The sequence below is a fragment of the Helianthus annuus genome, chromosome 4 (assembly GCF_002127325.2).
Source record: "Helianthus annuus cultivar XRQ/B chromosome 4, HanXRQr2.0-SUNRISE, whole genome shotgun sequence".
Taxonomy (NCBI): domain Eukaryota; kingdom Viridiplantae; phylum Streptophyta; class Magnoliopsida; order Asterales; family Asteraceae; genus Helianthus; species Helianthus annuus.
Genome location: NC_035436.2, coordinates 19,009,990 through 19,026,054, shown reverse-complemented (window position 1 = coordinate 19,026,054; position 16,065 = coordinate 19,009,990). Strand labels below are relative to the sequence as shown.

The window sequence follows — 16,065 nt, the reverse complement described above, 5'->3', positions numbered from 1 at the left end:
TTTTTACTGTTAAACGTACCTGTGCTCGTTAGTCGACTTCGGCCACGTGCAGGATGATGTACCTGCAAAATACTTGACGACACACAATAGACACAAAAAACTACGAAAATCACCAAAAACGACGCAAAGACACGAAAACTCTAACTAACGACGCGACACGAACAACGACTCAATGTACAAACTATACACTCGAGTTCTCACTCGAGAAACTACGCGATGGTGCTAGGCGGGTCCGAAAGAGGAACGGTTTCCTCTTCGGCGGTGTCGATGGGACCCCCTAAGTAGTGCTTCAACCGATGTCCATTCACTTTCCACGAATTCGAATTCTTTTCGTCAAACAACTCCACGGTACCATACGGGAAAACCTCCTTCACGACATACGGCCCGGACCACCTCGACTTCAACTTTCCGGCAATCAACTTCAATCTTGAATTAAATAAAAGCACTTGATCGCCCACTTTAAACTCCTTCAACTTCCGCAACCTTCTATCATGCAAAGTTTTCGACTTTTCCTTGATACTCCACGAACGATCATACGCGGCGTCACGAAGCTCCTCCAACTCATGAATTTGGAAAAATCGTCTCCTAGCGGCCTCGGTTAAATCTAAATTCACCGTTTTGAGTGCCCAAAGAGCCCGACGCTCTAACTCGACCGGTAAATGGCACGTTTTCCCATAAACGATCATAAACGGCGTCGTACCTAATGGCGTCTTATAGGCGGTGCGGAATGCCCATAACGCATCATCCAACTTATCGGACCAATCCTTTCTACTCTTCCCGACCGTTTTCTCTAAAATCCTCTTCACACCTCGATTCGCGTTCTCCACTTGACCGCTCGTTTGCGGATGGTACGCGGTAGACAAGCGGTGCGTAACTCCATATCTCTCCAACGCCTTCTCCATAACAGTATTGCAAAAGTGTGTACCGCGATCACTAATGATTGCCTTCGGGGTACCAAATCGCGTGAATAACTTCTTCAAAAATCTCACCACCACTCGTGAATCATTTGTAGGCAAAGCTTGAGCTTCCACCCACTTCGAAACGTAGTCAATCACAACGAGGATGTACCGATTTCCACTCGAAGATGGAAACGGTCCCATGAAATCAATGCCCCAAACGTCGAAGACTTCCAATACTTGTATAGGATTCTAGGGCATCTCATCCTTGGATGAGATGTTGCCGGTCCGTTGGCAACGATCACATTTTCTCACAAACTCGGCCGCATCATCTACTACTGTCGGCCAAAAGAATCCGCAATCATACACCTTCTGCGCAGTCACATGCGCACCATGATGTCCTCCGGTCAAACCCTCATGGACATGCCGAATAATGTCCCAACCATCCTCTCTACTCACACACCTCCTCAAGACTAGATCACCTCCTATCCTGAAAAGGTAAGGCTCGTCCCAAATATACTTCCGCGCATCATTCATAAGCTTTCTCCTTTGTTGGCGATGCATACCCTCCATCACGAATCCTCCGGCCAAATATACTTCCGCACAACATCAATAGACTCGTGAGGGAATCTGTCCCCTATCGCCTCCTCACGAATCTCCTCTCTCCTCGGATCCCCTAAGCGGGACAAGTGGTCTGCCGCCACATTCTTTGCCCCCTTCGTATCCTTAATTTCAATATCGAACTCGGAAAGAAGCAGAATCCATCGTATAAGGCGCGGCTTCGCGTCCTTCTTCTGAAACAAGTAACGCAGAGCGGAATGGTAGGTAAACACAACGGTTTTCGAAAGAACGAGGTACGAACGGAACTTGTCGAATGCAAAGACCACTGCTAACAACTCCTTCTCCGTGGTGGTGTAATTCTCTTGGGCATCATTTAAAGTTTTACTTGCGTAGTAAATCGGGTGAAAATGATTCTCCCGTCTCTGCCCTAACACCGCACCAACTGCGTAATCGCTCGCATCGCACATAAGCTCGAATGGTAAGCTCCAATCAGGCGACACGAGAATTGGTGCACTCACCAACTTCTCCTTCAGAAACTCAAACGCTCTAAGGCACTCCTCGTCAAAGACAAAAGGAATGTCCTTCTCCAACAATCGCGTCATGGGGCGTGTGATTTTGGAAAAATCCCTAATAAAGCGCCTATAAAATCCCGCATGACCGAGAAAACTACGAACCGACTTGACACTAGTCGGCGGAGGGAGCTGGCTGATCGTATCTATCTTCGCCCTATCAACCTCAATACCGGCTCTCGAAATCTTGTGCCCTAGCACAATACCCTCAGTCACCATGAAGTGACACTTCTCCCAATTCAAAATCAGCTTCGTCTCCATATATCTCTTCAACATTTTCTCCAAATTCATCAAGCTCTGATCGAAAGAACTACCGTATACTGAAAAGTCGTCCATAAATACCTCCATCAAACTCTCGACCATGTCCTGAAAGATCGCGATCATACAACGCTGAAATGTAGCAGGAGCATTACATAGACCAAACGGCATGCGTCGGTACGCGTATGTGCCATATGGACATGTAAAAGTGGTTTTCTCCTGATCCTCTGGTGCAATAGGAATCTGGAAATAACCCGAAAACCCGTCGAGAAAGCAATAGAACTGCTGACCCGCGAGACGCTCAAGCATCTGATCAATGAATGGGAGCGGAAAATGATCCTTACGAGTGGCGTCATTTAACTTTCGATAGTCAACGCACACACGCCAACCCATAACAGTACGAGACGGAATAAGCTCATTCTTCGCATTCAGAACAACTGTCATCCCCCCTTTCTTCGGGACGACCTGCGTAGGGCTCACCCAAGCTGAATCGGAAATCGGGTAAATTAAACCAGACTCTAACAACTTCATTACTTCCTTCCTAACGACATCCTGCATATTCGGATTCAAACGACGCTGCGGCTGCACTACAGGCTTGTAAACATCCTCCATCAGAATGCGATGCGTGCAAAAAGTAGGGCTGATGCCTTTGATATCAGATAGCCTCCATGCAATCGCATCACTGTGCTCTCTCAGCACCTCAATCAACCTCCCTTTCTCCTCCTCTGTCAACTTCGAAGATTTGATGACAGGCATATTCGGCTTCTCTCCTAGAAATGCGTACTCGAGATGTGATGGAAGAACCTTAAGTTCTAAAGGCGGTGGAATCTCTACAGGAGTACTCTCATCACTAATCGCGTCGAGCTCCAACGGCCCAGGAACACACGACTCATCACTCTCATCCAGCTGCTCCTCCTCAACTTCTCCAACTTCCTCTTCACCATGCTCGTCAACAACTCCCTCGCCTACCAAATCAGCTCCACTGATGTACTCGAAACACGTGCAGACACAAGATATGAAAGAATTGAGAAAGTAAACAGAATGACACGGCCCGATATCATCATCTCGACCTCCTGGATGCTGCATCGCTCTATCAATCTCGAACGTGACAATCTCGTCACCCGCTTGAAGAGAAATCTTACCGTCAAAGATGTCGATGATCGCCTTTGCGGTTCTAAGGAATGGACGGCCTAGAATAATAGGAACTCTCTCATCAGCCTCCATATCAAGCACAACGAAATCTACCGGAAATACGAACTTATCAACCTTTACCAACAAATTCTCCACTATCCCACGAGGATACTTGACTGATCGGTCAGCCAAGGACAATGACATGCGCGTGGGTGTCAACTCTCCTAAACCAAGACTCTCGTACAACGAAAACGGCATCAGATTGATGCTGGCAACTAAATCGGCTAGAGCGTGAGCGGGGGTAACGGCTCCCCCAAAGAAACATGGAATCGTGAAAGTACCAGGGTCGGTTAATTTCTCTGGCAGCTTATTCAAGACTACCGCGGAACAACCTCCCGTCAATGGAATATTCGAAAGCTCACCGATTCTCTCCTTGCGCTTCAAAAGATCTTTGAGAAATTTTGCATACTTAGGCATAGACTGAAGCGCCTCGATAAACGGAAGATTGATTTTCAACTATGTGAACATCTCGAGGAATTTCCCGTATTCCTGAGCATATTTCTGCTGCTTAGCGCGGGCGGGAAACGGAAGGCGAGAATAATCAATCGCTGGTGATGGCCGAACCTTCGTCGGCTGCTTCTCCACTTTCTTCTCTACTGGTGACTCCTCGGCGTGTGCGGTACTTGCTGGGTCTAGCCTCATGTGCACCTTGCCAGGAGCCTCCATCTCGATCTCCTCATCGACTTCATCCTCTTTCTCTTCCTCAAGTCTCTCTCTCAGAACCTCTCCCAAACTCTTCCCACTGCGGGTGGTAATAGCCTTCGCTGAATGATTCGCGGGATTCATAAAAGTGTTTCCCGAAAACTGACTCGGCGGGTGCTCCTGCAACTGCTTAGCAAGTCCACCTACTGTTCTATGAAGATCGAGAAGAGTGGACTGCTGACTCTTGAGCTGAAGTTCGTGGCTTTTATTAATCTGCCCAATCGGATAGACCATGCTGAGAACAACGGGATATCAGGGTCTGAAAACGCTCCCAAGCTAAGTGGTACGGCTCATCATGCTCCATACGAAATGAATGGATCTGATCACGAAGGCGAGATGCCTTGGCAGGCGGAAAGTATTTGGCTAAGAATGCATTGCGAAGTCCTGCCCAAGTAGTGAAAGTGCCAGCGGGCTGAGAATCGAACCAGACGGCTGCGCGTCCAGCAAGTGAGAACGGGAAAAGCTGAAGATACCTAGCATCGAGATTGACACCCTCAATGGAGAAGGTGCTGCAGAGACGAGTGATGCGATTTATATGAGCGGGGGCATCCTCGTCATCACGACCATGAAACTGACAAGAATTTGTGATGGCGGTCATAATGTAAGAAGGAATCTGCCAGGAACGATCATTTGGGATGTCGGAAGGGTGATGGGTGAATTCCCACCGGCGAAGCCGGTGGTCGCCTGATCGTAGACTGTCCTACGGGCCATTTGAGCTACGGGCGATGGACTAGGTGGACGGGTGGGTGGCGGAGAATTGTGGGGTGAAGACTTTGGTGTGAAATCGAACGCTAGGGTGAAATATGAAGACGGAGTAGAGCTAGAAGCACTTACCTCGGACGCAGAAGACGAGAAGGAGGACTTGAGTGTAAACGGAAGCGGCGGCGGTCCTTGCGAGCGCGTATGGGGCATCCACTGCAAAAAAACCGAGAACAAACAAGTAAGAAGACTCTACTAAACGACTCAACTAACTATAAAAGACACTAGCCTACTTAGACTCCTACGACTCAAACAAAATAAACAACTAGCACGTAATATGTCAAGCAAGTCCAAACAAAGTAATCAACGCAATCGCCGAAGAGTCCCCGGCAATGGCGCCAAAAACTTGATGTGCTAAAAGTGGTTTAACTAAATTAAACCCTAAACTAGACTCTCTAAGCTTTAAATTTATAAAACTAAGACTCTCTAAACCCTAAACCATATGACCGGCAAGTGTACCGATCGATGTAGTAAAGCTAAAGCAAGTCCGAGTATCAAACCCACGAGACTCTACTGATTACGCTAAGACTCTGTAAAGACTAAGACTGACACGACTTAACTAAATTGTTTATTGATTTGGGGGGGGGGGTTCTAAATAATCCTAAGAATGCAAAAACGAATAACTAGATTAGCTAAATTACTAACACGAACTTGAACGAAGACTTTGACCAGTGGTGATGAAGACTACCTAGGCTAGACGCAAGCTAAACTCGGAATGGATTTCTATTTGATAATCTTATGGTGTGGAACCGGGATCGTTAAATGCTAAACCTATTAAGACACTACTAAGCCCCTCAAACACTCTCGAGGCGATTCTTGTGGCACTACCTAGGCTGTTACGCTTACCGGTTTTCTAGATTTCCTCACAGTCCTCTAGTTTCTTGAAAGTGCCTATATAAGACGCTCTACCTCACAGCGCGAACGTCTAAAGCAACTACGGGTTTTAATCTTGGTTTAATAGACAATGGAATGTTAAGGACTTATAACTAAACTGAGATCTATTAATACCCTCGAGCCTCACAGCGACGAGTTTAGCAAAACACTTGATTTTATTAAATTACCGAATATTGTTTCTAAGGTTACTTACGCGTTTTCACCCTAAAAGATTAATGATTTATTACGTGATATAGACACTCACCTAAATCAAGAACCCTAGCACAACCCTATTATGTTATTATGTGATAAAGACCGTCACCAAGGATTATACGAAGCAACAATCAATAATAAAATAGTCACAAGCACGCATACGCATCAAGTTAAATTCCCATAGCTTTTACAATACAAGAAAAATCCACAACCACGCCAAAAATCAAATAAAAATCCAAACTTTGTTATACTATTGTCATTAGCCTAGGTAGTTTATGAAGTTTAGCCTGAAAACATAGTCAAGAACATAATCAAAATCAATATATATTCTGAATTCATTGTGCAACAAGGTTTAAACACACGAAAACGAAGGAATAAGGATGATAAAACCCGAATCTTCACTCCCGAATGCTCCAAGATGTTACCCGAATGATTCCACGCCTCCAAGATGCTTCAAGATGCTTCAACAGCCTTCAATGGTGCCAAAGAACTCCAAAATTCATCTCCTCTACGGCTGTTGATGATGATGTTGTTAAATAACCAAGAAACCCTACTAGTCGTTGCCTGTTTGAGTGGGTTGCACGTTTTAACCTCTCTCGCGGCCGGCGTAATATATAAGGGCAAGCTTACGCGGCCCGTTTCAAGGTTATTCTCCGGCTACAAGTTTTAAGTTCAGGCGGCCCACTTAAAGATGTCTCATAAGTTGTCACGGCCCGCCCGGATATCAGAATCCTGGAATTTTATTTGTAAGTTGAGGCGGGGCACGTAAATGTTCATGTAAGTTCACGCGGCCCGCCTGGAAGCTCCAGAATTGAATTTTCGCTTCGTTTCTGCTCCCGAGTCCTCGATTTCCGTTCTAGCCTTTCGCCTTTCCAGATTTTAACTCGTTTTTGCTCCTTTTGGCTGTAAAGACCTGGAAAACACAAAACATCAAAAGTATATACATTCTACGCTAAAAACGGACAAAAACAGCTATCTAATGACTAAAACCGGACGCGAATAAAGATGTATTTTGCAATACATCAGTGAGTCTAAAGGGCCCGAACTTATGAGTTGACAAATTCGGATAATGTTATGCACTGTGTTGTCCGAATTTGTGTATATGCATTGTCAGGACTTAGGGTTTTGCCCTAACCTATATATATGGGTGTATAGGTTAGAATTGGGAATCCATCACATTCATTCTTCTCAGTGAGAATGGATCTGGATGATCAGCTTCGTGCAACATTTCACAAACCCTAGCTATTCCTCAATAGTGTGCACATTTCTAGAGAGAGAGTTACTATGTGTTAGTGAGAGAAAGCTCGGTTTAGATCTTTGTGATCTAAACTAGCTTGTAGATGATGTATACTCTTTTGGTTTGTAATCTGTGATGATTCATTCAATAATAAAGTGTTTCATCTTCTACATCTTTCTATCCTTTATGGTTTTGATATCTTCTATGTCTTGAATCAAGTGCAATGTTGATGTTAGTCATCGATCCAGTGCTTTCACACTAATTCCTAGATTCCAAAGCCACCATTACTACCTCTTCTATACAACCAATATACCATTGCTCCTCTACTTTTATCCATAATCTACCCCCAGATCGTCCCTCCCGCCATTGAATTCTTCAATCAACGCTATTAGTTAGGGTTAGAAGATGTGCCGTCATCATCTCCTCCTTTGGAGAATGTCGCTGTCGTTTGCCTTGTGTTGCTGCTCACCAAAATCCATATGTTGCTCCGATGGGAGACATGGATCCCCCTCCTCAACCGTAGAATTATCCATCTGCTGCTCCGCCTGATCGATATATTTGCAGCTTGAAAAGTTGAAATCTCGAGGCTTTGATACTTTAGTTACTTGAGCAACTATTAGAGCCGGCCTCTAAAGTCTTAAATACAGGAAGATGATCTACGACACGCCCTTATCTTTTTTTAGCAAAATTATTGAAAGTTGCTAATTAGCTATTGATACTGACTATTTATTTATGTAGTTTAACTCACCCCAGAAACCTTACGTTGAACTTGATGAAAAGCTTCGGCGGCTATTGGTCAAAATGATTTGATGACTTTGTATGACATTTAATTATATAAGTGTTAACGTTAGCCCGGTTGCATTATATCTAAAGAAAATAACACTGGCAGTTTGTTCGATGAGGGCTGGTAGATTACAATAGGGTGGGTGGTGGTGGTGTTGTATGGTTTATGGTGATGGTAAGTGATACATAGAGAAAAAGAGATGAGACAGAGTGAGAGATATAGAGGGATAAGAGAGTTTTTTTCATTTATTTAAACCTTTTGTTTTTTAAACTTATTTACATAATTAGTCCTTTTAAAGATGAAATGACAAGATGTCCGCCCTCACATGCAAGGCACATGGCCATATTTAACAGAAAAAATTAATTGTGTTAGGGGTAAAGGACATAACATGTAGGATTTGGAAACATTATGTACAAAACTCGTCAATTTTAAAGACAAAGGACACCGCCTGAAATGTGATATAACGATAAAGGACAAAACTTGCGATTCACTCAATTTAATATTATGATTTTTCTAGTATATTATTTTAGGTTATTGGATTTTATCACCTCCAACTATCGGCCTTTGGCCGTTGCCACCCTCAACTAACACTTTGACACCCGACACCCCTAACTTGACTTTTAGTTTGTGCTGGCACCACTCAGTTAACTCATTACTAACTGAGTTTGTTACTGATCCTACGTGGAACAGTCTTGATTCTGTGGACAGATTATGTGGCGAATACGTGTCACTGTATCTCTGTACAAACTCAGAGTAACTAATTGAGTTCATCGGAATCTGTTTCACTGCCAATCTCACTTTCTGATAAAACATAATTATCTTCTTCGCATCATCAACGGATATTCCGACGGAATCTTCCGCATCCGTCCGTTCCGGTAACCGCTCCGTCGCCGGAATCCTCAACACGTCAAGCCGGAGACATTCGTCGTACGAAATATTCAACCTCTACCTCAGCTTCTCACCGACCGTAAATGATAACAGCTCCGGCAGGCTCATTGCCGATGGCTTATTCCGTTGAAAAAACCAACGGAATCTGATCCACCGTATCCGCCATAATGGCGCACAAATTAGGGTTGAGTTCCTCCTAATCCCTATCACTTTCTCCCAACTTCTCCACATCAGGTGTCACCTAACCATTAATTCCCAATCAAGCACAAAAATCCCCAAATTAATGCACAAATAAACCGCACACGCAAATGCAGTAGAATGAAGTCAAAAAGTCATAATTAATATTGAAAATGATACAACTGAAACGTTGTTTGAGCATAGAATAGTCAAATTAGACATGTGTGTAGAGAATTAGTTGAAAGAGGAGCCTTTCCACTACCTTGACTTTCCTGAGTCGATCCCCCACTCGCAAACTGCCCACTCGAACCTGACCCACTAAACTGCCCACCCTGACCTGAACCAGAACTCGTGTAAATACCAGGCCCTCGACTCTGATGCTGACCAGATGGAAACCCAGGAGGATTCTAGACGAATGATAACCACCTGTATTACCACTACCGCGCCAGTTGGAGTTAGAATTATTGAACGGATTCGTGGGACCCCTATACTGACCGGATATGTACTCGACCTCCTCGAGCGTAAGCGTGGGACACTCGACAGTATCATGACCTCCTCTGCAAACCTCGCACCAATCAACTTTCTTCTTTATCTCACTCAACTCCTGCCTCATCTCTTGCCTCAACTCTTCCCTAACTCTCTCGACCATAGCAGCTACCGATGAATCCAAGCCAACTTGGTTTACCCCTCGACCGGCCGAGGTGGTACGCACAGGAATAGGAGTCCTGTTGGTAGCGCTGTAATCCATATCAGAGTGGGCAAAGCTCTCAAACAAGTCATTGCACTCAGTAACCGTCTTCTTTCCCATAAGCTGACCTCCTGCTGAAGTATCGAAGCGAGCTCTAATCTCAGGAGTAAGACCATTGTAGAATTTCTCGACTAACGCCCAATCGGATAGACCATGCTGAGAACAACGGGATATCAGGGTCTGAAAACGCTCCCAAGCTAAGTGGTACGGCTCATCATGCTCCATACGAAATGAATGGATTTGATCACGAAGGCGAGATGCCTTGGCAGGCGGAAAGTATTTGGCTAAGAATGCATCGCGAAGTCCTGCCAAAGTAGTGAAAGTGCCAGCGGGCTGAGAATCGAACCAGACGGTTGCGCGTCCAGCAAGTGAGAATGGGAAAAGCTGAAGATACCTAGCATCGAGATTGACACCCTCAATGGAGAAGGTGTTGCAGAGACGAGTGATGCGATTTATATGAGCGGGGGCATCCTCCTCGTCACGACCATGAAACTGGCAAGAATTTGTGATGGCGGTCATAATGTAAGAAGGAATCTGCCAGGAACGATCATTTGGGATGTCTGGAAGGGTGATGGGTGAATTCCCACCGGCGAAGCCGGTGGTCGCGTGATCGTAGACTGTCCTACGAGCCATTTGAGCTACGGGCGATGGACTAGGTGGACGGGTGGGTGGCGGAGAATTGTGGGGTGAAGACTTTGGTGTGAAATCGAAAGCTAGGGTGAAATGTGAAGACGAAGTAGAGCTAGAAGCACTTACCTCGGACGCAGAAGACGAGAAGGAGGACTTGAGTGTAAATGGAAGCGGCGGCGGTCCTTGCGAGCGCGTATGGGGCATCCACTGCAAAAAACTGAGAACAAATAAGTAAGAAGACTCTACTAAACGACTCAACTAACTATAAAAGACACTAGCCTACTTAGACTCCTACGACTCAAACAAAATAAACAACTAGCACGTAATATGTCAAGCAAGTCCAAACAAAGTAATCAACGCAATCGCCAAAGAGTCCCCGACAACGGCGCCAAAAACTTGATGTGCTAAAAGTGGTTTAACTAAATTAAACCCTAAACTAGACTCTCTAAGCTTTAAATTTATAAAACTAAGACTCCCTAAACCCTAAGCCACATGATCAGCAAGTGTACTGATCGATGTAGTAAAGCTAAAGCAAGTCCGAGTATCAAACCCACGAGACTCTACTGATTACGCTAAGACTCTGTAAAGACTAAGACTGACACGACTTAACTAAATTATTTATTGATTGGGGGGGGGTTCTAAATAATCCTAAGAATGCAAAAACGAATAACTAGATTAGCTAAATAACTAACACGAACGAAGACTTTGACCAGTGGTGATGAAGACTACATAGGCTAGACGCAAGCTAAACTCGGAATGGATTTCTATTTGATAATTTTATGGTGTGGAACCGGGATCGTTAAATGCTAAACCTATTAAGACACCACTAAGCCCCTCAAACACTCTCGAGGCGATTCTTGTGGCACTACCTAGGCTGTTATGCTTACCGGTTTTCTAGATTTCCTCACAGTCCTCTAGTTTCTTGAAAGTGCCTATATAAGACGCTCTACCTCACAGCGCGAACGTCTAAAGCAACTACGGGTTTTAATCTTGGTTTAATAGACAATGGAATGTTAAGGACTTATAACTAAACTGAGATCTATTAATACCCTCGAGCCTCACAGCGACGAGTTTAGCAGAACACTTTATTTTATTAAATTACCGAATATTGTTTCTAAGGTTACTTACGCGTTTTCACCCTAAAAGATTAATGATTTATTACGTGATATAGACAGTCACCTAAATCAAGAACCCTAGCACAACCCTATTATGTGATAAAGACCGTCACCAAGGATTATACGAAGCAACAATCAATAATAAAATAGTCACAAGCACGCATACGCATCAAGTTAAATTCCCATAGCTTTTACAATGTAAGAAAAATCCACAACCATGCCAAAAATCAAATAAAAATCCAAACTTTGTTATACTATTGTCATTAGCCTAGGTAGTTTATGAAGTTTAGCCTGAAAACATAGTCAAGAACATAATCAAAATCAATATATATTCTGAATTCAATGTGCAACAAGGTTTAAGCACACGAAAACGAAGTAATAAGGATGATAAAACCCGAATCTTCACTCCCGAATGCTCCAAGATGTTACCCGAATGATTCCACACCTCCAAGATGTTTCAAGATGCTTCAACAGCCTTCAATGGTGCCAAAGAACTCCAAAATTCGTCTCCTCTACGGCTGTTGATGATGATGTTGTTAAATAACCAAGAAACCCTACTAACCGTTGCCTGTTTGAGTGGGCTGCACGTTTTAACCTCTCTTGCGGCCCGCGTAATATATAAGGGCAAGCTTACGCGGCCCGTTTCAAGGTTATTCTCCGGCTACAAGTTTTAAGTTCAGGCGGCCCGCTTAATGATGTCTCATAAGTTGTCACGGCCCGCCCGGATATCAGAATCCTGGAATTTTATTTGTAAGTTGAGGCGGGGCGCGTAAATGTTCATGTAAGTTCACGCGGCCCCCCTGGAAGCTCCAGAATTGAATTTTCGCTTCGTTTCTGCTCCCGAGTCCTCGATTTCCGTTCTAGCCTTTCGCATTTCCAGATTTTAACTCGTTTTTGCTCCTTTTGGCTGTAAAGACCTGGAAAACACAAAACATCAAAAGTATATACATTCTACGCTAAAAACGGACAAAAACAACTATCTAATGACTAAAACCGGAAGCGAATAAAGATGTATTTTGCAATACATCAGTGAGTCTAAAGGGTCCGAACTTATGAGTTGAGAAATTCGGATAATGTTATGCACTGTGTTGTCCGAATTTGTGTATCTCTGTACAAACTCAGAGTAACTAATTGAGTTCATCGGAATCTGTTTCACCGCCGATCTCACTTTCTGATAAAACATAATTATCTTCTTCGCATCATCAACGGATATTCCGACGGAATCTTCCGCATCCGTCCGTTCCGGTAACCGCTCCGTCGCCGGAATCCTCAACACGTCAAGCCGGAGACATTCGCCGTACGAAATATTCAACCTCTACCTTAGCTTCTCACCGACCGTAAATGATAACAGTTCCGGCAGGCTCATTGCCGACGGCTGATTCCGTTGAAAAAACCAACGGAATCTGATCCACCGTATCCGCCATAATGGCGCACAAATTAGGGTTGAGTTCCTCCTAATCCCTATCACTTTCTCCCAACTTCTCCACATCAGGTGTCACCTAACCATTAATTCCCAATCAAACACAAAAATCCCCAAATTAACGCACAAATAAACTGCACACGCAAATGCAGCAGTGTCACACCCCAACCGATGGTGGAAACATCGGGATGAGACGTACAAACTGTTCAAAGACATCATAACACTAAATGTGACAATATAATTAAGTTTCATTTATTAAAATAGCAAAGTTTCATACATTGTCATGAAAAGAAAATAACAAAACATCAAACATAGATTATTTCAAAGGTGGGTTTCTAGGCCATCCTATTCATTTCTTCAATCTTGATTTCTCATCCTGTAGTATGCATTTAAAATAAAGTCAACAAAACATGTTGGCGAGTATACAAGTTTGAATATAGTATAATATGTTTAAAATAGTTTAACATGATCAAATCCACGTGACTACATGATTTCATATTAACAGTTATACTCGTAACGATGAATCTATGTGTTCAAACCAAAGTTTAACGCAATTAACGTGCCTACCCAAAAAGGGTGGTAACATGAGTAACATAGAATAAATCCTAACAATACCCATAATATTATGGGAGGGGCGTTACAACCTACAGCGCTGCCATTGTTAGGGGAGGCTTGCAAAGTTAATGAACACACAATCATAAATGTTTAACATTAGCATAACATGATTAACATGAGTCAAATAGATTCACAATAAATGTGGATTGACAGTGCAAAATTGTTTAACATAGTGTTTTTGATATAGGAAATGCATACTACACCCAAAAGTGTAAAATAGGAAATGGGTCATGTATACTCACCTTAGGTTGCGTTGCGTATTTCTTGGAATAATTAAGAATCAAGAGATTTCCCAAGAGAACGTGCACAAAAGAATTACCCTATTAATTTTGAGGATTTGTTAAATATTGGGAATTTAATGATTATTTGAATAACAAGGCATTTATAAAAATAATATAAACATGTCTAATATAATAATCATGTGTTTCATACTTTTATATTTGATAAAATATATGACAATTCATTTATAAATAGGTAAATAAAATAAATATTGATTTGTATATACTATCAAAATACTATAACTGATTTTTCCAAGTATTATAAATATTAGTTCTAAAATAAATAATAATTCTTGATTATTATGCACTTAAAATAACAATTCATATACATATATATATATATATAAATATCATAGATTAGTAATTTTGATTTAAAATAGTAAATCTGATTAAATTATAATTCCAATCTAAATAAAATAATAAATCTATTTATTATAGAATAATTCTGATTATTATATTAATTCTGATTTATATAGTAATTAAATAATAATTCTGAAATATAATTTCTGATTTATAATAAATAATGATTCCTGATAATAAATCTGAAAATAATAATAATTCTGATTTAATAAAGAAATTAAAATGTAAATTCTGATTAAAATACTAATTCTGATTTTGTAAGATAATATTTCAGATTTAAAATGTATTAATAAATCTGTTTACATAATAATAATAAATCTGTTTTAATATTAATAATTATTCTAAGTAAATAATATGTTATAACAGATTTTACATATAGATAAATAAATAAATACAAATACTAATAAGTAATGATAATAATAATATTAGAAATAATAATAATAATAATAATAATAATAATAATAACGGGACTGTAACTATATAAAATAAAATAAAGAAAAGAAAAAAAAAAACGAAATCGGAATCTCGTACCGGACGGGTCACCGGCGGCAACGGCGACGGTGGTTCGCAGTTCCGGCGAAGATGGTGGTGGTCGGAGGCGAAGGTGGTCGGAGGTTGTTCGTGATTCCCGGCGAAGGCGACATGAAGTCTCGAATTGGTTTTGGTTTCGGGAATCTAGTGTAAAGGGACGGAACATGAATGATTTGGTCATATATATATAGGAGATAGAGGTATCGGTTACGAAAGATGGAACGTCACAAAGGTTCCGGTAATCAGTCCAAAAGATCGGAGAAGACGACTGGGTTTTTGGCGGTTATATTTTAAATCAGCTCATTTAATGTCGTGTTAAATATCATACAGGTTCAAGGTATAACGGATGTGGTATTCCCGACCGAGTGGTTGAGCGCGTGTTTTGTGAACTAGAGGTCGCGGGTTCGAATCCGGTCCAATGCGTTTCTTTGGGGTTTAACCCTTTTTTTTACAACAGTTAACCTTGACTAACTGGGTTAGTCACTAACTGAGTTTTCTGACTTAGTTAGTGCTGCCCTTTAATAAACTTAACCTGGTTAGCTGATTTAACCAAGATTTAGCTAACCAGGTTAGTTTAACTCATCAAAAATTAATAAAAACTTAGTTTTAAATACTTAGTTATTTAATTAATTTTAATTATTAATTTACTTATTTAAAATATTAATAAAATAATATAAAAATTATTTTGACCCAAATTTCGATATTTTTACCGAATTAACGTATAAATTCCCAATTTTTGTACGGTCTAGGGTAATCTCTTGGCATTGATGAATTTGAGAGCTGAGATTAAGATGAAATTTCATTGTTTTTACGTGTTTAACATAGTTTCAACATGTTATCAATTGTTTCGACAATACATAGCATTCAAACACAAATATGGATAAAATCATGCACTTTCATTATGATTTCAAGTCTCGAGTATGATTTGGGAATAAAACCAAATACCACAAAGGTACAACTTACAAAAATAGAAAGTACAAGTAGACTTGCCAAAAATGGAAAGATTGAAAATACGAGATGTCACAAGCAGAATGAAGTCAAAAAGTCATAATTAATATTGAAAATGATACAACTGAAACGTTGTTTGAGCATAGAATAGTCAAATTAGACATGTGTGTAGAGAATTAGTTGAAAGAGGAGATTGATTGGGGACTTACGAGCTACATAGTTGCAAGTGTGTGAGGAAGTTAGGTGGAGGAGAGATAATGGGAGTAGGATTTGTAAGTAAGAGAGACTGTGGCACGTAGGATTAAGGAAATG

At 41.6% G+C, this 16,065-nt stretch overlaps 1 protein-coding gene across 1 annotated transcript; it reads right to left on the bottom strand.

Moving 5' to 3' along the window:
* Positions 1-1,468: 1,468 nt before the first annotated feature.
* Positions 1,469-3,892, bottom strand: LOC110881135. Its single transcript, XM_022129494.1, has 2 exons — positions 2,765-3,892; positions 1,469-2,392 (listed from the first exon to the last, which is right to left on the bottom strand). Exons 1-2 carry the CDS (start codon positions 3,890-3,892, stop codon positions 1,469-1,471), a joined length of 2,052 nt encoding a protein of 683 aa, XP_021985186.1.
* Positions 3,893-16,065: the final 12,173 nt, after the last annotated feature.

Excerpts from the sequence above, each read along its gene's own strand:
- LOC110881135 (XM_022129494.1), bottom strand. The coding sequence starts at position 3,892 with ATGCCTAAGTATGCAAAATTTCTCAAAGATCTTTTGAAGCGCAAGGAG. Across the intron at positions 2,393-2,764 it reads CGATTTCCGATTCAGCTTGG|GACATGGTCGAGAGTTTGAT; the intron begins GTGAGCCCTACG and ends GCGATCTTTCAG.